At 45.1% G+C, this 23470-nt stretch overlaps 1 protein-coding gene across 1 annotated transcript in view; it reads left to right on the forward strand.

Moving 5' to 3' along the window:
* HNRNPM (heterogeneous nuclear ribonucleoprotein M) overlaps window positions 1-23470 on the forward strand; it is a 304130-nt gene that overhangs the window by 156775 nt on the left and 123885 nt on the right. The window contains exons 8-9 of the mRNA XM_063915138.1: window positions 9116-9165; window positions 18494-18551. Of these exons, the coding sequence (XP_063771208.1) occupies window positions 9116-9165; window positions 18494-18551 (108 nt within the window). The remainder of the gene's footprint in view (window positions 1-9115; window positions 9166-18493; window positions 18552-23470) is intronic.

Consider the following 23470-nt stretch of genomic DNA (forward strand, 5'->3'; position numbering starts at 1 on the left):
GTCATGACAACTGGACGAAGCCCACTATAAACGACAAAACAAAATACCAAGTGTAAGTTAATGCAAAACTGAAACAATAACAGTGCAAGAATAAAAAACATTGTTCATCATGGAGAACTTGATACTGATGCACAGACTGTATTGTTCAAAGCTTAAGCCATGCTAAAAAAGATAAACAAGTTAAACAGTTCAATATATTCCCATACAATAAAGGCACCAGCTATAAAAAAAAAAATCTGATCATAGGCTTAAGGCAACAATACCTAGTACAAATTGGCTAGCGTTCATGCTTACACTAGTGTATGACATTAGAAACCAATAGTCACTGCCTCAGTAGAACCAAAGATAGTATGGAGAACATTCAAACTCCACACCATCCCAAGCAACATACTTCATATTTGATCAGAACCCTACAAACCCAATTCATCCCAAATTTGTTTAGATAAAGCATGCTAAACCATGGTGTTCACCTCAATGAACACCATGGTTTAGCATGCTTTATCTAAACAAATATGGGATGAGTTGTTTAAGCCTATTCTAGCCGGCGCCTGCGGATGACGTCATTGGACTGAGCGGGACGCGGCGGGCGGACGGCGCCATGCACAGACGGAGAAGGCTATTTAGGTATGTATGTTCACACTGTCCTTGTTGTCCCTGACGAAAATTTATGTGTTTGTACATTGTAACGTTGACAGCTCCACACGGCTCCTGTCTTACTTTATTGCCGTGAGTGCCATCCCACAGATGGAATATACATGGGGAAAGGAAATTTATTCTCTTCATTTGGAGGGCAACAGCGTTTTTATTATACTGATGAAGTGGAGTGCCGCCTGACATGTAGGTAGATATAGATATATATATATATATATATCTATATATATATATCTATCTAATACAATTTTTTTTTTTAATAAACAAGGAGACTATCTATCTAATACAATTTTTTTTTTTAATAAACAAGGAGACTGACACTCCTGAGTTAAATCACAATGTGTCTGGTGCCCAAAATAAAACTCTGTATAGATTCCATGCAGTAACGGCACTCAGAATAACCATCTAGAAACGTCTCTTAGGAATGCAGCGTTTCGGAGAACTTAATTCTCCTTCGTCAGGACAAACCTACAATACAAACAGATACTGTACCTTTTTATAGCAGACACCCAGTGCTGAAATTGCCATTCAGACCAACCGGTGTGGCTGATGTCATTAAGTAGAGCTGGCGCAGCTCCGATGACCTACCCAGCCACATCGAGACACTGCCGCTGCGGCCGGCTGGGATAGAGGGCGTGTACTTAAAAGTGGACTTAAAAAAATAAATAAACTTGTTTCAAACAGATATTAATTTGTTACTATGTAACCAATATTAAACCATATAAATACAGCAAAGCTGTTACTGTATAGAATACAGTTGAGGGAGAACACCGGTTCATTAATAGAAACTAATAAAGTATATATAAAAAAATATAAAATTTATTGTGTGTGTGTGTGTGTGTGTGTATATATATATATATATATATATATATTCCAGATGTGGTCGCACTCGCACAAGAAAAATGTAACATCAACTGAGGTGACTCCCAAGAGGTCCAGAGTATTAATCCAGACGTCAACGTATAGAGAGACAGCATAAAGGGGCACTCACCAGAGTTTTGCACGTAAAAAGCATTGATTTTTAATTTATACTTATCAAGGTGATTTCACAAAGAGAGAGTTCTTTCAACGTTTCGATCCCTCAGGATCATTGTCAGGAAAATACAGCAAAGGCAGCATGTACAAGAAGTTGCATCTGTTCATGTACACCAATACAGGTTGAGTATCCCATATCCAAATATTCCGAAATACGGAATATTCTGAAATACGGACTTTTTTGAGTGAGAGTGAGATAGTGAAACCTTTGTTTTTTTGATGGCTCAATGTACACAAACTTTGTTTAATACACAAAGTTATTAAAAATATTGTATTAAATGACCTTCAGGCTGTGTGTATAAGGTGTATATGAAACATAAATGAATTGTGTGAATGTACACACACTTTGTTTAATGCACAGTTATGAAAAATATTGGCTAAAATGACCTTCAGGCTGTGTGTATAAGGTGTATATGAAACATAAATGCATTCTGTGCTTAGACTTGGGTCCCATCGCCATGATATCTCATTATGGTATGCAATTATTCCAAAATACGGAAAAATCCGATATCCAAAATACCTCTGGTCCCAAGCATTTTGGATAAGGGATACTCAACCTGTATCTGATATTGGTGTATATGAACAGATGCAACTTCTTGTATTCCTGACGATGATCCTGAGGGATCGAAACGTTGAAAGAACTCTTTGTGAAATCACCTTGATAAGTATAAATTAAAAATCAATGCTTTTTACGTGCAAAACTCTGGTGAGTGCCCCTTTATGCTGTCTCGCTCTCTCTATAGCTATATATATCTATAGCAAACTGGTAACCGGCACTCTCACTTCATCGTCGTCATCTCGCCGCGGTGCACATTAGCATGATGCATACATTCCTCCAAAATACGGCACTCAGCGGACTCATTCAGTAAATGGAATTCAACAAGCAGTTGTAGCAACGTTTCGGCTTTATTTAGCCGTCTTCAAGCAACATCATAAAAATCTTTTATGATGTTGCTTGAAGACGGCTAAATAAAGCCGAAACGTTGCTACAACTGCTTGTTGAATTCCATTTACTGAATGAGTCCGCTGACTGCCGTATTTTGGAGGAATATATATATATATATATATATATATATATATATATATATGCAGAACTACAGCAGGAGAGCTTGTAAAAGAAACCTTGAACAACAAGAGTAGCACAAAGAGTCTTAACTGAAATTAAACATTAGAGAAAACTACTGTAAGAGATTTGTTCATTGACGCCCAAAAGGCTGTACAGTTTGCAGTGTGTAGATCCGTTTAGTCTCACAATGAAGTAACAACAGGTCCCTGTTGCCACCCAACTTGCACGGTGGCATCCAGTCAATCATTTTATACCTCAGAGATGCCAGACTATGTTGGAAGTCCCTGAAGTGTCTAGCTACGGGCTGATCGCAGGCTTCATTACTCCAGCGCTTGCCTGATTCTCGACCTATGGGCTGCCATTCGTTCCTTAAAACACCTAGTAGTCTTCCCTACATATAACCATCCACATGGGCATCTGTTGTAATAAACCACGGGTGTGCTAGTGCAGGTAAGGGGGTATCGGATAGAATATTGTTTTCCAGATCTGGGATGGTAAATCTTATCACCAGTTTCTAGAACCTACAGGTGGTGCAGTTAATGCATCTAAAGTTGACAGGTTTTCTACTGAAAATGTGAGACGGGTTGTGAACAAAAGCCAGTACTGTCATTATGTACAACAATGTCTTTAATATCTCAGCCCCTCCTATAGTCAGGCATCATGATGGTTTTTTGCAGCGTAGGGAATGTAGGGTCTGTGTCAATCGGCCAGGCTTTCATAATCGAAAGTGAATTGGTGGGGAATTGATTCGGCCAGATCTGTCTATTCATGATGGTAGCTTTTGTTGTCCTCCTAGTTGTCCTCCTAAGCGCCTGTTCCCTAGGCAGGGATAATGCTTTTGATTTTGCTTGTTTAAGGAACATATAATTGTAACCTCTGGTAAGAAATTTCTCTTACGTCCTATGGGATGCTGGGGTCCACATTAGTACCATGGGGTATAGACGGGTCCACCAGGAGCCATTGGCACTTTAAGGGTTTGAGAGTGTGGCCTGGCTCCTCCCTCTATGCCCCTCCTACCAGACTCAGTTTAGAAAATGTGCCCGGAGGAGCCGGTCACAGCTAGGGGAGCTCTCCTGAGCTTTTGTAGTAAAAGTTGTTTTTAGAGTTTATTTTCTTTACAAGAGGCTGTTGGCAACAGCCTGCCTGCATTGAGGGACTAAGGGGGGGAGCAGTGCCCGCCTTGCGGGGTCTGAGCTACTGTCTCCGCTGACTGGACACTGTGAGCTCCAGAGGGGTCGGATTGTTCTCCGCCACAGGGGACCGCTCGCCCCTGCAGCATGCCGCCAACCCCTTACAGAGCTGAAGAGTGGTGAGTGAGACACCGACCCCCCTAGCAAGTGGGGGGCCGGTGTGAAGATGGCAGCAACGGGGAGGGAGCGCAGTATTAACTGCGCTCCTGTGAAGGTTCAGAGGCACATGGTGAGGGGCGCCCTGGGCCAGCGCTTACACCCACACTGGTCCACAAGTCTGTCGGGGTTCGCGAATCTAAGCGAGCATGTTTTACCTCAGGCCAGTATAATTCTTGAAGAGTGGGAAGACAGCGCTATTAAGGGGGCGGAGCTTCTCAGAGCGGACCCTGCAGCGTTCCAGCGCCAATTTCCTGCCTGCACAGCGCTGAATGGAAGAACAGGTCCCTCCACAGCAACTCCAGCTATCAGTACACTGTACCAGGGGGTTGTAGAAGGGAGGGGAGGCTGTAAAACGACTGTCTCCTATTAAGGGACACAGTCTGCGCTGACAAGGGGTCTCCCTTTGCTGTAAGCGCTGTGTGTTGGTTGGCTCCGATACATGATTCAGCAGGTTTTATGGTAGAATCCATGAAAAGACCTGGGTTCCATTGCTGTGGGAATATCTTCCATGTCTGTTTCAGCTCTTCGGGAACTGTGGCTGCGCCAGTGGCCGACGCGGAAATCCTTCTCTTCAGCCATATTGCAGTCCTTTCGGCCTAACAGGCCTAGAAAGGCCAGACCGTCCAATACCATCTTTAGGTGAGGTCTGGTTAAGTCCAAAAAAAACTGCCGCTGCAGGTTCCCAAGAACAAAAGCCTGCTTCAGGTACCCCAAAGTCCTCCGCATGACGGTGGACTTCACGCCCCGGTGGTGGGGCCAGTGGGAGCGAGACTCAGACACTTGCCATGTCTGGGTATCGTCCGGCCTTGATCCCTGGGTGATAGATATTATGTCTCAGGGATACAGGCTGGAATTTCAATGTCTCCCTCCTCATCGCTTTTTCAAGTCAGGCTTACCAACTCTGTTCTACAAGACGCTGTCCAAAAGCTGGTGGAGGCACAGGTCATTGTGCCAGTGCCACCTCACATGCTGACCAAAGGTTACTATTCGAACCTTTTTGTGGTACAGAAACCGGATGGTTCGGTCAGGCCCATTCTGAACCTAAAATCATTGAACCCCTTTCTAAAGGAGTTCAAGATGGAGTCTCTCAGGTCTGGAAGAAGGGGAATTCCTGGTATCACTGGATATCAAGGATTTGTACCTCCACATTCCAATCTGGCTGCCGCATCAGGCTGATCTCCGCTTCGCATTGCTGGACTGTCATTTCCAGTTCCAGGCCCTGCCATTCGGGCTCTCCACAGCACCGAGGGCGTTTACCAAGGTGATGGCGGAGCTGATTGTTCTCCTCCGCAGACAGGGGGTGAACATAGTTCCATATCTGGATGATCTGCTGATAAAGGCATCGTCCAAGGAGAAGCTGTTACAGTCCATTGCTCTCACGACACATCTACTCAGGGAACACGGTTTGATCCTGAATCTTCCAAAGTCGCATTTGGAACTGATCAGGAGGTTTTCCTTTCTGGGAATGATCCTCGACACGGAAGTGCAGAGGGTGTTTCTTCTGCAAGAGAAGCGTTGGTGAAACAAACAATGGTCTGGGATGTAATTAAGCCAACCCGGATATCTGTTCATCAGTGCATTCGCCTTCTGGGGAAGATGGTGGCCTCTTACGAGGCTCCGCAGTACGGGAGGTTTCACGCTCTGCCCTTCCAACTAGATCTCCTGGACAAGTGGTCGGGCACTCATCTACATATGCACCAGAGAATACGTCTGTCACCAAAGGCCAGGATTTCACTCCTCTGGTGGCTACAGTTGCCTCACCTTCTGGAGTGCCACAGGTTTGGGATTCAGGACTGGATCCTTCTAACTGCGGATGCATGTCTCCGGGGCTGGGGCGCAGTCACTCAAGGGGAAACCTTCCAAGGAAGGTGGTCAAGCCTGGAATCCAGCCTTCCAATAAACATTCTGGAACTAAGAGCCGTCTACAACGGTCTTCTCCAAGTGGCCCATCTTCTGCGAGATCATTCAAGTGCAGTTGGACAATGTAACGATGGTGGCTTACATAAACCGACAGGGCAGAACGAAGAGCAGAGCTGCAATATCAGAGGTAACCAGAATCCTCCTCTGGGCAGAAAAACACGCGTTGGCAGTATCGGCGATCTTCATTCCGGGAGTAGACAACTGGGAAGCGGACTTCCTCAGCAGAAGTGATCTCCACCCAGGGGAGTGAGGTCTCCATCCGGAGGTGTTCAAGGAGGTAACAGATCTTTGGGGCATACCCCAGATCGACATGATGGCAAAATTGAGAACACTCTCAAATCCCTTTGCAGAGCTGCTGGAGTGCCCCAGAGACCCACTATTGCTTGTGCATGGATCACTAGGGCCATTGCAAAATGGTCAGAAAATCTCCATCCAGGATGTACCTCAGATAGACATGATGGCCTCCCGTCTCAACAAGAAGCTTCGGAGGTATTGTTCCAGGTCGAGGGACCAGCAAGCCGCGGCGTTGGACGCACTGGTGACTTCATTGGTGTTCCAGTTGGTGTACGTGTTTCCTCCACTTTCACTCATTCCAAGAGTTCTAAAACTCATAAGGAAAACGAGTTCAGGCAATCCTCATTGCTCCGGACCGGCCAAGAAGGGCTTGGTACGCGGATCTTCTGTATCTACTGCTAGAAGAGCCGAGGCCTCTTCCTCTTCGGGAGGACCTGCTGCAGCAGGGGTCGTTCGCTTATCAAGACTTACCGCAGCTACGTTTGACTGCATGGAAGTTGAACGCCAGATATTAGCACGGAAGGGCTAGGCTAGGAAAGGAGTAACGTCTAAACATTACCATCGCATTTGGAAAAAGTATGTATCTTGGTGTGAGTCCAAGAAGTTTCCTACAGTGGAGTTTCAACTGGGACGTTTTCTCCTCTTCCTGCAAGCAGGTGTGGATATGGACCTGAGGTTGGGATCCGTAAAGGTCCAGATTTCGGCCCTATCCATTTTCTTCCAGACACAGTTGGCTTCCCTCCCTGAGGGTCAGACTTTTTTGAAAGGGGTTCTGCACATCCAGCCTCCCTTTGTGCCACCTACGGCACTCTGGGATCTTAACGTGGTGTTGCAGTTTCTCCAATCAGATTGGTTAGAGCCTATACAGGAGGTTGGGGTCAAGTTTCTCACGTGGAAGGCTGTCACTTTGTTGGCCTTAGCTTCTGCTAGATGTGTGTCAGAGTTGGGGGCTTTGGCTTGTAAAAGCCCCTACTTAATCTTCCATGAAGATAGAGCTGAGCTTCGGACACGTCAGCAGTTCCTTCCGAAGGTTGTCTGCATTTCATATCAACCAACCTATTGTGGTGCCAGTTGGTACTGACTCCTCAATTTCATCAAAGCCTTGGATGTTGTGAGGGCTCTGAAAATCTATGTGAAGAGGACTGCTCGTCACCGAAAATCGGACTCTGTTTGTCCTGTATGATCCCAAGAAAATTGGGTGTCCTGCTTCTAAGCAGACTATCTCTCACTGGATCAGTTTCACTATCTAGCATGCGTATTCTACGGCAGGATTGCCGTGTCCAAAATCTGTTAAGACCCACTCTACTCGTAAGGTGGGTTCTTCCTAGAGGGCTGCCCGGGTTTGTCTCGGCTTTACAGCTTTGCCGAACGGCTACTTGGTCGAGGTAAAACACGTTTGCTAAGTTCTACAAGTTTAATACTTTCGGCCTCTAAGGACCTGAAGTTTGGTTAATCAGTTCTGCAGGAGCTTCTGCGCTCTCCTTCCCGTTCTGGGAGCTTTAGTACATCCCCATGGTGCTAATGTGGACCACAGCATCCTCTAGGACGTAAGAGCAAATAGGATTTTAATTACTTACCGGTAAATTCTTTTCTCGTAGTCCGTAGAGGATGCTGGGTGCCCGCCCAGCGTTTTGTGATCCTGCAGTGATTACTTGGTTCAGTACTAATTAGTTCTTAATTACGTACTGTTTTGTTACTTGGTTAAGTAATCTTGTTCAGCCGTTGCTGAGTTTTCAAGCTAGAAAGCTAGGTTTGCCTTGTATGTGTGAGCTGGTGTGAATCTCACCACTATCTGTGTATAATCCTTCTCTCGAAGTATGTCGTCTCCTCGGGCACATTTTCTAGACTGAGTCTGGTAGGAGGGCATAGAGGGAGGAGCCAGCCCACACACTCAAACTCTTAAAGTGCCAGTGGCTCCTAGTGGACCTGTCAATACCCCATGGTACTAATGTGGACCCCAGCATCCTCTACTGACTCCGAGAAAAGGATTTACTGGTAGGTAATTAAAATCCTTCTTTTTACCCTGCAATAAATTAAATGACACATTTAAAAATTATTGGGTTGATGTATCGGGCAGTAAAAAGAGTGGAGAAGTTGCCCATATTGCTTCTACCGATCATTATCTAGAATGTACTTGATAAATGCTACATTAAAGTTGATTGGTTACTGTGAGCACTTCTGTACTGGTCCACTTATCCACTCTTTTCACTGCTTGATACATCAACCCCTCTATTTCTATTTATGTTCGGGTTGTCTTTGTTTTATATTCAGTTTTATTAGAAGAGATCAAACTATTAAGGCTGGGTACACACCTTACCTGCAGTCGTGCCGGCTGAGCGGCCAATCAAGGTGGTGCACACGCTTACTGATGGGCTGCTCGATATGTATTTCCCTGTCATGCAGCTGGCACGCATTTGAAGTTGCCCGCCCAGCTGTGACATTGGCCTCTGCAGCAAGTGTGTTTCCCATACACTTAGCACGATGTACTGAGCTATCTGCCAACACGATATGTCTGTGAACAACATAATTCAGATACATCGCTGATAAACACCCACCGATGCGCCCACAATAATGTAGCTGTTCAATTGAATATGTATCGACCTGTGTGAACCCAGCATAGGTGTCCCAAATATGCAAAAATCAAAGAAATCAGTAAGTGGGTCAAAAATGTTTTCATGCAGCTTTGTGTATGAATACACAATATAAACAAGTGGACTAGCAATTTAGTATATGAAATGGTAATTTTCCATTTTTATTGTGCCTTCCGGCAATCCTTTTATTTTCCTTGACTGTGTGTTAGCAATGTTTAATGGACAGTTACTGTTTGATAGACCTATGATGGTGAAAATGGTAAGTTTATTTATAGATGGAAATAAGATATGTGCGCACTTAATAACCATGTTTACATTTCTTGTAAAAGTGGAACGCATTAATGAAATTTTTTTTTTTGTTTTTGTTTTTTGGCCCTTTCAGATTCTAGCCGCCGCAGTTTCGGCGACTGGAATAAGGGGTACTAGTATTATATTTAATAACTGGTTTTTTTTTTTTTTTGGTTTTTTTTTCACATTATTGCTGCTTTAAATCCAGCAGTCTAAGAAAGTGACTTTGAAAGATGCTGTCTAGTAAAACTACTTTAGTGGGCTAGTATAATTTTTCAAACTGTATCTTGTTTGTTCTAAAACTAACTGGTTTATATACATTTACATGCTCATGTATATTACATCTGCTTACAAAATGGTTGCCCTCAATGTTATCTTTTAATTCAGTTCTTTGTCATGTATTTAGAAACTGTTTATTTAAAATACCGTGGATGCAAACAGAGTACCAAAATGCATCCAAAGAATGGTGCAATTTTGCATCCTGTTCACAGTGGGTTATATTTGCAAGTTTATGGCTGCTGCCCCTTCACGTACCTGGGTAGTTATGCATCTGGAGGTTACACTGTAAGAACTGAAATACAGTTTTTCTCTTACGTCCTAGAGGATGCTGGGGTCCACATTAGTACCATGGGGTAAATATGGGTCCACTAGGAGCTATTGGCACTTTAAGAGTTTGAGTGTGTTTGCTGGCTCCTCCCTCTATGCCCCTCCTACCAGACTCGGTTTAGAAAATGTGCCCGGAGGAGCTCTACAGAGCTTCTTTAGTAAAAGTTTATTTTAGAGCTTATTATTTTAAACAGAGGCTGCTGGCAACAGCCTCCCTGTTTTGTGGGACTAAGGGGGGGGGGGGGGGGGGGGGGGGGAGTAGTGTCCGCCCTGCGGGGTCTGAGCCACTATCTCCGCTGACAGGACACTGAGCTCCTGAGGGGATCGCACACCCCGGCAGCATGCCGCCACCCCCTTACAGAGCCAGAAGATCTGTGGCGTGTCAGTCACCGGCCCCCCCTAGCAAGCGGGGAGTGAAGATGGCGGCAGCAGGGTATGGAGCGCAGGACTAACTGCACTCTGGGGCTCAGCGGTACATAGTGCAGCGCTTTGAGGGGTGCCTTGAGCCAGCGACTACACCCTACACTGACCTCTTAAGCCTGTCAGGGTCCCGGGATCAATGCCAGCATGAATCCTCAGGCCAGTAAAATCTCATGAAGAGCGGGAAGACAGCGCCATTAAGGGGGCGGAGCTTCTCAGAGCGTACCAAGCAGCGTTCAGCGCCATTTTCCTGCCGGCAGAAACGCTGTCAGTGAAGGGCTGTCCCTCCAGAGCAACTCCAGCTATTTTGTATGGTACCAGGGGGTTGTAGGAGGCGGGGGGGGGGGGGGGGGGGGGAGAAAGCTGTGTAAAAGACTGTGTAACTTATTAAGGTGCACAGTCAGCTCTGGTTGGGTCTCGCAATCTCTTTGTCTCTCTTGCCATTCTTGGGGGTGAAACTCTGTCTAGTCTCCCCTGTGTGTGTATGGAGTCTCCATTTAGCTATGTCCAGGGACTCTGTGTCATATGCTGCAGAGGATATGTCCTCTCAGGATGATCTCATTCCATGTAATCAAGATTGCACTGTTTTAATGCAGGTACCAGCAAGGGAGTCTGAATGTTTATCCTCTATCAAATCTATGATTTCTCAGATTTATACTAGGGTAGTACAGAATGAATCTGCAACTCAGGTTTTACAGAACTCTGTGGCAGTTTGGTCCGTTTCTGTTACCTCAGGGGCCCCCTTCTGTAGGTTCCCACAAACGTGCTCTTGCCCAGATTATGCAAGATGACACGGATACCGATTCTGACACTTCAGACGGTGATGGGGATGTGTTCAGGGATGCCTCATCTCTTGCTAAAGGGTGCAGTTGATGATCGAGGCTATCAGGGATGTGTTGAATATTGGTGATACAACACCTGAGCAGGTTGAGGAGGCTTACTTCAGACAGTAAGAAAGCCTCGCTAACCTTCCCTGCGTCTAGGGAATTAAATGCTATTTTTGAGAGAGCCTGGGAAAACCCTGAGAAATTCCAGATCCCTAGAAGGATTCTTGTTGCTTTCCCCTTCCCTGAGGAGGATAGGAAAAAAATTTGAAAACCCACCCATAGTGGACGCGTCTGTATCCAGACTCGAGAAAAATGTGGTTTTAGCTGTTCCAGGATCTACCGCGTTTAAGGAGCCGGCTGATCGCAAAATTCATACTACGCTCAAATCCATATACACGTCTTCAGGGGCGATACTACATCCTACTATTGCCTGTGCATGGATTTCCAAAGCTATAGTAAAGTGGTCAGGCACGTTACTTGAGGATTTGGATACAATGAATAAAAGTGACGTTTAATTGTTTTTACGTAACATTCAGGATTCTGCAGGTTTTATGGTGGAATCCATGAAAGACCTGGGTTCAATGGCTGAACGAATATCTTCCATGTCGGTCTCAGCTCGTCAAGGAATGTGGCTGTGCCAGTGGTCTGCCGATGCGGAATACAGGAGAGGTGTGGAGACCCTACCCTACACAGGTCAGGCTCTCTTTGGGGAAGCGTTGGATGCGTGGATCTCCACGGCTACAGCGGGTAAGTTGCCTTTTTTTCCCTCAGCTGCACCTGCTACGAAGAAACCTTTTTTTTTCCCAGCTACTACACAGTCCTTTCGGGTCGCTAAAACAAGAAAGGCCAAACCGTCCAACAGTTTCTTTAGAGGAGGTCGACCAGAATCAAAGAAACCTGCTGCTGTTGGTTCCCAGGAACAGAAGCCTGCTTCCAGTACGCCAAAGTCCTCAGCATGACTGTGGACCACGCGGCCTAGAGGTAGGGCCGGTGGGGGCGAGACTCAGACATTTCAGTCACGTCTGGGTGTCGCCGGCCTGGATACTAGATATTGTGTCCCAGGGGTACAGGCTGTAATTTCAAGATCTTCCTCCTCACCGGTTCTTCAAATCGGGCTTGCCTGCTTTGCTGGCAGACAGGGCTACCCTACAGGGAGCCATACAGAAGTTGGTGGAGGGACAGGTTATTGTACCAGTTCCTCCCCATATGCAAAACAAAGGTTACTATTCAAACCTTTTCGTGGTTCCGAAACCGGATGGTTCGGTCAGGCCCATTTTTAACTTAAAGTCACTAAACCCCATTTTGAACTTAAAATCACTAAACCCCTTTCTGAGGGAGTTCAAATTCAAAATGGAGTCTCTGAAAGCAGTGATATCAGGTCTGGAGGGAGGGGGAATTCCTGGTATCCCTGGATATTAAGGATGCGTACCTCCACATTCCGATTTGGCTGCCGCATCAAGCTCATCTCCGATTCGCACTGCTGGACTGTCATTTTCAGTTCCAGGCCCTGCCATTTGGCCTCTCCACAGCACCGAGGGTATTCACTAAGGTGATGGCGGAAATGATGGTTCTCCGCAGCAGACGGGGGGTGAACATAATTCCATATCTGGACGATCTGCTGATAAAGGCATCATCCAAGGAGAAGGTGTTACGGTCCATAGCTCTCACAACCCAGCTTCTCAGGGAACATGGTTGGATCCTGAATCTTCCAAAATTACATTTGGAACCAACCAGGAAGTTGTCCTTTCTGGGAATGATCCTTGACACGGAAGGGCAGAGGGTGTTTCTTTCAGAGGAAAAATAGCATTGGTGATGCAAACAATGGTCCGGGATGTCCTGAAGCCAGCCCGGGTGTTGGTTCATCAGTGCATTCGCCATCTGGGGACGATGGTGGCCTCTTACGAGGCTCTGCAGTACGGGAGGTTTCACGCTCGGTCCTTCCTACTGGATCTCCTAGACAAGTGGTTGTGATCCAATGTACATATGCACCAGAGAATACGTCTGTCGCCAAAGGCCAGGATTTCACTCCTCTGGTGGCTCACCTTCTGGAGGGCCGCAGGTTCGGGATCATTCTAACCACGGATGCAAGTCTCCGGGGCTGAGGCGCAGTCACTCAAGGGGAAACCTTCCAAGGAAGGTTGTCAAGTCTGGGAGCTGGTCTTCCGATAAACATTCTGGAACTAAGCCGTCTACAACGGTCTTCTCCAAGCGGCCCATCTTCTGAGAAATCGGGCCATTCAAGTGCAGTTGGACAATGTAACGACTGTGGCTTACATAAACCGACAGGGCGGAACAGAGAGCAGAGCTGCAATATCAGAGGTAACAAGAATCTTCCTCTGGGCAGAAAAACATGCGTTGGCGCTGTCCGCAATCTTCATTCCGGGAGTAGATAACTGGGAAGCGACTTCCTCAGCAGAAACCATCTCCACCCAGGGGAGTGAGGTCTCCATCCGGAGGTGTTCAAGGAGGTAACAGATCTTTGGGGCATACCCCATATCGACATGATGGCAAAATTGAGAACACACTCAAATCCCTTTGCAGAGCTGCTGGAGTGGCCCAGAGACCCACTATTGCTTGTGCATGGATCACTAGGGCCATTGCAAAATGGTCAGAAAATTTAATTGACGAGTTAGATTCCTTATCCAGGGGTCAGAAAGTTTTACTCCTACAGCATATACAGGACTCTGCAAATTTTATGGTAGAGGCCATAAAAGAAATAGGATTGCTCAATGCACGCACCACGGCCATGGCAGTGTCGGCACGCAAGGGCCTATGGCTACGCCAGTGGACTGCAGACGTGGATTCCAGAAAAGGCGTGGAATATCTACCGTTTACAGGTGAGGCCCTGTTTGGAGCTGAACTAGATACGTGGATTTCCAAAAATAGGGCGGGTAAGTCTACATACCTTCCTTCCGCAGCTCCCCTGGAAAGGAAAACCTACTCTGCTCCAACGCTGCAGTCCTTTCGGACAACAAAATGTAAAAAGAGGTAAACCCAGAAAACCAGCAACTGCTGGTTCACAGGAACAGAACCCCAGTTCTGCTTCCTCTAAGCCAGTGGTCTCCAACCTTAATTGGGGTGTGAGCTACTTTCGAAAAATAAAACCTCTGGAAGAGCTACCCCCCTCCCACTAATGCGCACGCATTCTGGTGAAAGTTGGTGTGGCCTCAGAAAAGTGGGTGTCCTCGCAACAGTAATGCCCCCCCCTGCATAGTGCCAGATACACAAATAATGTCCCCCAGCAGTGCCTGAAACACAAATAATGTCCCCCAGCAGTGCCTGAAACACAAATAATGCCCCACCCCAGCAGTGCCAGATACACAAATGCCCCCCCCCCAGCAGTGCCAGATACACAAATAATGTCCCTCCCCCCTCCAGCAGTGCCAGATACACAAATAATGCCCCTCCCCCCTACAGCAGTGCCAGATACATAAATAATGCCCCCCCAGCAGTGCCAGATACACAAATAATGCCCCCCCCCCCCAAGCAGTGCTAGATACACAAATAATGCCCCTCCGCCCTCAAGCAGTGCCAGATACACAAATAATGACCCTCCCCCTCTAGCAGTGCCAGATACATAAATAATGCCCCCCCCCCCCCCCCCCCCCCCCCCCCGGCACTGCCAGATATGCACACAATGCCCCCCCCCCCAGCAGTGCCAGATACGCAGATAGTGCCCCCAAAAAATCACTACGATGCTGGTGTATACTGATGGAGCATAATGAGGTTGTGGCACAGCCACATTATGCTCCATCATAATACAATGCATTGTGCTGACTGCAGCTGACACACACACACACACACACACACACACACGCCTTTAATAATAATTCTGCTGGCACTAACCCTGGACTGTCCGGATGGCGTGGTGTGCGAACTCCGTCACACTCCATGCGGCAGCGGCTGCTCAGGGGCAAACGTGGAGGAGGTATCGGCGCCATCAGCTCTACTGTGTATGCAGCTCCCGGCCACGCGCAGTCACATACAGTCGCATATGGATGCCGCCCACTCCCCGAGTCCCCATGTGTTTGCCGGATGAGATGGGCAGCTGCATTACACCCGCGAGCTACTCTGATTCCAGCGGCGATCTACCCGTTGCGAGCGACGGGTTGGTGACTGCTGCTCTAAGCCTTCAGCATGACGGTGGTCTGCACTGCCTGGGAGACAGGCAGTTGGGAGCCCGATTAAGACATTTCAGTCAACTATGGGCAACATCATGCAAGGATCCCTGGGTGGAAGATCTTATCGCCCAGGGCTACAGACTGGAGTTTCAGTAACTCCCACCTCACAGATTCTTCAAATCAGGCTTACCAGCTTCTCAAGAAGCAAGTATGACTTTACAGAAAGCAATTAAAAAACTGGTACAGACTCTGGTCATTGTTCCAGTTCCACTTTAACTGCAAAACAAAGGTTATTTATTCCAATCTGTTTGTGGTACCAAAACTGGACGGTTCGGTAAGGTCCATTTTAAACCTCAAGTTGTTGAACCCGTAGTTACGGGTGTTCAAGATGGAGTCTGAGAGCGGTGATCTCAGGTCTGGAGGAGCAGGAATTCTTGCGGTCTCTAGATATCAATGATGCATACCTTCATATGCCGATCTGCTGATAAATGCACCATCCAGGGAGAGGTTGTTGGACAACATTGCCCTCTCAACCCGACTATTCTAGGACCACGGGTGGATTCTGAACCTACCAAAATCTCATCTGGAATCAACACTGATGCTTCCGTTCCTGGGAATGATACTGGATATGGAGGCACAGAAGGTATTCCTTCCTTTAGACAGACATTTGTAATCCAGTCGATGATACGGGATGTTCTAAAACCAACCCGGAATCAGTGCATCTATGCATTCGCCTCCTGGGGAAGATGGTAGCCTCTTACGAGGCACTGCAGTACGGAAGGTTTAACGCACGGCCCTTCCAGCTGGATCTGTTGGACAAATGGTCCAGATCGCATCATCACGTGAACCAGAGGGATCCGTCTGTCGCCAAAAGCCAGGATTTCTCTTCTGTGGTGGCTTCTCACCTGACCGAATGCCGAAGGTTCGGGATTCAAAATTTTGATTCTAACCACAGACGCAAGCCTCAGAGGTTGGGGGAGCAATCACCCAAGGGGAACAGTTCCAAGGAAAATGGTAAAGTCAGGAAACCATCCTTCCAATCAACATTCTGGAACTAAGGGCCATATACAATTCCCTTCTACAGGCATCACATCTTCTTCAAGATCACGCAATTCAGGTTGTCGGACAATGTGACGGCGGTAACGTACATAAACCCACATGGAGGAACGAAGAGCAGAGCAGCAGTGTCAGAGGTGACAAGGATTCTCCTCTGGACGGAAAGACACGCTGTGGCGTTGTCGGCAAACATCCCGGGAGTAGACAACTGGGAAGCAGACTTCCTCAGCAGACACGACCTCCACCCAGGAGAGTGGGGCCTTCACCCAGAGGTGTTCGGGTTCTTGACACGTCGGTGGGGAATGCCACAAATTGACATAACGACCTCTCGTCTCAACAAGACGCTCAAGCGATATTGTTCCAGGTCGAGAGACCCACAAGCAGTGGCGGTGGACGCTCTGGTGATTCCATGGGTCTACCAGATGGTGTACGTGTTTCCACCATTTCCATTGATCCCAAAGATTCTCAAAAGAATAAAAAGGGAAAAGGTTCAAGCAATTCTCATTGCTCCGGACTGCCAAGAAAGGCCTGGTACGCGGATCTACTAGAGGACCTGTGGCCTCTCCCTCTTCGCGAGGACTTTCTACAACAGGGGCCGTTCGTCTAGCAAGACTTATCACGGCTAAGTTTGACTGCATGGAGGTTGAGCGTCAAATTCTAGCACGGAAAGGGATCTCGGATAGGGTTATTCCAGCCCTGATCCAAGCCAGAAAGGGGGTAACGTCTAAACATTACCACCGTATTTGGAAAAAATACGTCTTTGTGCGAGAACAGGAATGTTCCTGCGGTGGAATTTCAGCTGGGACGTTTTCTCCTTATTCTGCAGTCAGGTGTGGCTGTGGGCCTACGTTTGGGCTCCATAAAAGTCCAGATTTCGGGCTTATCCATTTTCTTCCAGAAATAGTTTTGCTTCTCTCCCTAAGGTTCAGACATTTTTGAAGGGGGTTCTGCACAACCAACTGCCCTTTGTGCCTTCTATGGCACCTTGGGATCTCAACGTGGTGTTGCAGTTCCTGCAATCGGAATGGTTTGAGCCTTTACAGGACGTTGACGTCAAGTTTCTTACATGGAAGCCCGTCACTCTGTTGGCCTTGGCTTCTGCGAGGCGTGTGTCGTAGCTGGGGGCATTGTCTCACAAAAGCCCCTATTTGATTTTTCATGAAGATAGAGCTGAACTCAGAACTCGTCAGCAATTTTATCCAAAGGTGGTATCTGTGTTTCATATCAACCAACCTATTGTGGTTACTGACACCTCTGCTACCGCAAAGTCCTTGGATGTTGTGAGGGCTTTGAAGATCTATGTGAAGCGTACAGCTCGTCAGAGAAAATCTGACTCGCTGTTTGTTCTCTATAATCCCAATAAAATTGTGTGTCCCGCTTCAAAGCAGACAATTTCACGGCGGATCAGGCTTACTTTCCAGCATGCTTATTCCACGGCAGGTTTGCCATGGCCAAAATCTATACAGGCCCATTCTACAAGGTCAGTGGGTTCTTCCTGGGCGGCTGCCCGGGGTGTCTCTGCTTTACAGCTCTGCCGAGCAGCTACTTGGTCAGGTTCGAACACGTTTGCCTCTGAGTTCGATACCTTGGCCTCTGAGGACCTTCAGTTTGGTTAATCAGTTCTGCAGGAACCTCAGCACTCTCCCACCCGGTTTGGGAGCTTTGCTTCATCCCCATGGTACTAATGTGGACCCCAGTGTCCTCTAGGACGTAAGGGAAATAAGATTTTAATTACCTACCAGTAAATCTTTTTCACGTAGTCCGTAGAGGATACTGGTCGCCCGCCCGGTGCTTTTATTCCTGCGCTGTTACTTGGTTAAGTATTGTTGGTTCAGCGGTTGCTGTTCCTGGTTTAAAGTTTGGTTAGCTTGCCTTTCCTCTAGTTTGTGTGTGCTGGTTCGGAATTTCACCACTATCCTTTTCTATCCTTCTCTCAAAGTATGTCCGTCTCCTCAAGCACAGTTTCCTAGACTGAGTCTTGTAGGAGGGGTATAGAGGGAGGAGCCAGCCCATAGTATAAAATTCTTAAAGTGCCCAAGGCTCCTAGTGGACCCGTCTATACCCCATGGTACTAATGTGGACCCCGGTATCCTCTATGGACTACGAGAAAAGGATTTACTGATAGGTAATTAAAATCCTATTTTCTCAAACATAGTAGCAAACTTTTGTTTATTTTATTTTTTTATTTTTTCTTCTGACCTTCATTCTCCCCATTTATGAAATAGTTTTATTGCATTTCATTGATGCATACTTTGTAACTTAATTGTAGGATGACAAAGCAATGCCTAAAGGAGACCTGTTTGCAGATCGACCTCCGCAGCTTCCACGTAAGTTACAAAGTCTCTAGTAAAATTAATTCTGTTTTATGTTTGCACATCTATATTTTTATTAGTATTTATTTTGGAAGATGTACAAACAGTATTAACACTTTCATGCCCTACAAAACCAAGTTTTTGGAAGGATGTTCTAAAAAAAAATGGTGCAGCACAGTGGTTAGCATATTACTTTATAACATGGCTGGGGTTTGCAAAAGGAAATCGACATTGAGTCCTGTTGTGTGACAGACACTATATAAATAGTATGAAAATTGGAAAAAGCTATAATTGAAGTAACGCCACATTCTATAAAATGTATTCCAAGTAAATACAATACAATGAAAAATGGACTATGGTTAGAAGCCTCTCTCCAAAAAGAGAAACACACACAACAGTTTTTGCAGTAATGGAAAGTTTTTAATGGACTTACAGCCCACTTTTATTAAGGGCATAAAAGGGATAGGGGGGATGGGATATGCTCTGCACTAGCTGGATAATTGATGATATTAAATTGCGAAGAAAATCCAGATTAGTATCTGTCAGTAAATCAATCACTAATTGCTGGATATTCGACGATTGTATTGTACGAAAAGAGTAGAGGAAAGAATGTGTTGGCGCACGTAAGATAATTTAAAATTTTACTTTTAATAGATCCATTAAGATTGTTCAAAAACACGAAATAAGACAATACAGTACAACAAATATTACATTGACTACCTACAGTGAGTGAAATATTTTAAATTAAAGTGAATTTTAAAACCAAGGCTCGCTACCTGTGTCGTATCTTATATTGATTCGGTTTTAGTGTGATAAGGATCACTATGGATCTGAATGCTCTGGGATGATTATTCAATATTCTGAAAGATTATATTCCTATTATTATATTGCAATCTATAAATTCAGTATCTAGACAATTGTCCAGTTAATTTCCAGAGAGTTGTTGTATTGCAGTAGATGCTGTGTAGTAACTAATAAACGTTATATTCCTATTAGTTACTATTATATTGCATTCAGAATATTGAATAATCATCCCAGAGCATTCAGATCCGTAGTGATCCTTATCACACTAATAAAACCGAATCAATATAAGATACGACACAGGTAGCGAGCCTTGGTATTAAAATTCACTTGATTTAAATATTTCACTCACTGTAGGTAGTCAATGTAATATTTGTTGTACTGTATTGTCTTATTTCGTGTGTTTGAACAATCTTAATGGATCTATTAAAAGTTAAATTTTAAATTATCTTACATGCGCCAACAAAGAGACATTCTTTCCTCTTCTCTTTTCGCACTTTTATTAAGGAAAATGTGTGGTGATGCTTTCACTCAACCCTCTGGTACGAAACCACTGTTTTTCTTTTTCTTGTTTATGTTTATATATATATATATATATATATATATATATATACCCCCTCTTATCATATGATCCTTTTTCCGGTCTCCTCGTCCCCCTTGTTTTGTCGTTCCGCTATAATGCTGCTCCTGTTTATAGCTTTTATTGTGACTTTTTTTTCACTTTTTGCATATTTGTTGTCCACATCTCTAATTTTGTAATCTTTTACATATGTATCTGTATTTATATTACTTATGCCACCTACAGTGGCACTTTCTATCATTGTACACTAAATGTAATATTTACGCCAATAAAACATAGTCCTTATGGAGACCTGTTCAATGGTCCTGCATGTCCACGTTCTATAAAGTAGATAATTCCTTTAAATCCCTTTTGAAAATATTTTAATGCAATCAATACATCTCCAATGCAAGTGCTGATGTGATGAGCCTGCAATTAAGAGATGGATAATGCTGTGCTATACAGTGCATCTGGAAAGTATTCACAGCGCCTCACCTTTTCCACATTTTGTTATGTTACAGCTTTATTCCAAAGTGGAGTAAATTCATTTTCTGCAGTGGGGGTACACTGGGATTCCACAGGGAATACATTGGGGTGTATAGTTGGATCTTGACCCGGGGCGCCAACAGGCTGAAGCTTTGACTGTTCCCAGGATGCATAGCGCCGCCTCCTCTATAACCTCGCCTCCAGGCACTGGAGCTCAGTTTGTAAGTTGATGCCTACAGAGTAGGCCACTATCGGGTGGGGCTGCACTAGGCAGCCCTGAAAAGACCTTTTTAAGAAGACTTCAAGGGCTGCAGAACTGTTTTGTCATTCTGACATTCTATGCTGCGGCTCCATCACCTCCCCAGCAGCGCTGCATATAGTTTGCTATGGTGATCTATTCCGTCGCGTCACTTCCGGTTTCGGTAGCGTGACCACCGGAGCACTGGTTATCATTGTAAGCTCTTGATTGTTAGTACCTGTATGAGGATGTGTGATTGCATTGGCGCCACAAAGGGGCTTGTTTTGGTTATATTAGACACTGTTTTGAATCGTCTCTGGTTGCTTAGCAACGGGCTCCGCTACGTCACTTCCTGTCCCTGTGTGAGTCAGTGTGACAGGCTAAATGGATAGTGACGTTTTTCTTTTGATTTTGGCACTTCTGCACTGCTGTTATACTACAAGTGAGTTGAATTTGGTGATCTTGATGGGTATATAGCTTGCTAGTGTATGTTTGGCAGGTTAATCCTAGACAAAGGCACAATGGAGGCGCCGAAACAGCTGTTGGGTTCACTGCCACTTTGTTAGCAGGAGGATTTCTTTATGCACTTATGACCACCCTGGCATGATGAGTATACATTTATCTATATGATCCTCTGCTATGTACCTTTTTTTGCATGGACATATTGAACAATATGGAATTCTGGATGTTTTAATACTAAAACGTTTTCTGCAAGCAAACAGGAGGTGCTGGCTCCTTTTATTTCCCTTGAATACTATTGTCTGTGCCTTGCACTCCTCCCTGTGAACTTTTAATGTGTGCGGCTGTTTTTTTATATACATATATATATATATATATATATATATATATATATATATATATATATATATATATATATATATATATATATATATATATATATATATATATATATATATATATATATATATATATATATATATATATATATATATATATATATATATATACATATATATATATATATATATATATATATATACATATATATATATATATATATATATATATATATATATATATATACACACACACACCAGCAGCAGCCGGCACTCCAACAACGGAATCACTGATGCTCAGGTGCCAGGACCAATCATCCATAAACATCCACCAATGAACGGCACTCAGAGACGGCATATGTGAAGAAAGTTATATTCAAATAACCAACACTTACCCTGCTATATACCCGAGTGATCCTGACCCTGCCGTCCGTCTCGTGCACGCCCGCATCTCGAAACCCGCTTCCGCATACGTCATCCAACATCCGCTTCCGGCGCCAGCCGTCTCCAAGGGAACCACAGCATGCGGTTCACCTAGTCTCCGGCTGCGTTCCACAAGCAGGAAAGGACGCAGGCCGGACCCACAGGGGAGGGAGGGCTGTGGACAGAGGCAACGACAGCATCAGTAAAACAAACCCAAATAAATGAACATAATTGACAAAAAAGCATAACGAATACATGTATACAAAATAGAGACAATCAGCAAGACCCGCAATATACATATACTGCATACCACCCATATAAATAAAGGGAATAAGTTAGACAAGCATATTCCAATTAATTTTTTCATTCAATCCTCCCGGGGCACAGGTACCCAGTCTCATGATCCATCTTGTTTCTTTAACTAAAAGGGACTTTGCACGATCGCCACCCCTCAAACTGAGGGGCACGTGCTCAATCATAAAATACCGGAGAGACTCTAAAGAATGTCCAGCACTTTTGAAATGTTTGGCTACCGGCTGGTCTATGGGTTACCCTCAAGGGTAAGCTTGATAGCTGATCTATGAGCCGCCATCCTTTCAGAAAACTTTAGAGTAGTTTGACCTACATACATTAACCCACAAGGACAAACAATAATATAAACAACAAAAGTGGAGGAACAAGTTAACACAAACCTAATATCATATTTTGTTGCAGTGGGGGTGTTTAAAAATTTAGCACACCTGCTACAACGATAGCACCCACCTGGTTTATAATAGACATTAGGAGGTCTTGCATTTCCCATACCAGTAATATCCGTTCTTAACAATTCTATCTTTGATATTACGTCCACGACGGAACGACATAAGGGGGGTAGTATGATGGAAAACTTTAAGCTCAGGGTCAGACGACACTATCGGCCACAGGGCCTTAGTTGCCCTACTAATCCCAACACTAGAAGAGCTGAAGTCACTGGGAAAGGGAATCCTATTCTTGAGGTGTCTACTCGTCGGTTCCAAAAGGGATTGCCGAGACATACCTAATACTTCCTCTTTCTGTGCCTTAAGCAGATCAAGGTCATAACCACGGGATGCAAAATTCCGTACCAAAGAATCAAGCTCTTCGGGGATTTTAGAAGGATCTGACGCGATCCGTGCTATTCTCATCTGGGAGCGTGGAAGCCCTTTCTTGAGGAGCCCAGGGTGATGGCTAGACGCTAGTAACTGTGTTACGGTCAGTGGGTTTATGAAAAACCTCTGTAGACAAACAGCCCTTCTCGAGATGAATCATTACATCAAGAAAATGGATGTCTGTCAGGCTACATGTGTAGGTAAATTTAATGGAAGAATCAGAACCATTGGTCCTACCTATAAAATCCACAAGGGCGTCCTAACCCCCACCCCACAACAAAAAAATATCATCTATATAGCGACAATATAATAAAATATTGTCGCTAATCTCCGAATTGGAAAAGAAAATTTGTTGTTCCTGCTCAAACATAAAAATGTTGGCTTACGATGGGGCCACAGGGGACCCCATCGCACACCCTCTCAGCTGTAGAAAAAAAGATCCATCAAACAAAAAATAATTACGATTGAGGGTTAACTCGAGGGACAAAAATAGCTTCTGATCA

The sequence above is a fragment of the Pseudophryne corroboree genome, chromosome 1, assembly GCF_028390025.1.
Source record: "Pseudophryne corroboree isolate aPseCor3 chromosome 1, aPseCor3.hap2, whole genome shotgun sequence".
Lineage (NCBI taxonomy): Eukaryota > Metazoa > Chordata > Amphibia > Anura > Myobatrachidae > Pseudophryne > Pseudophryne corroboree.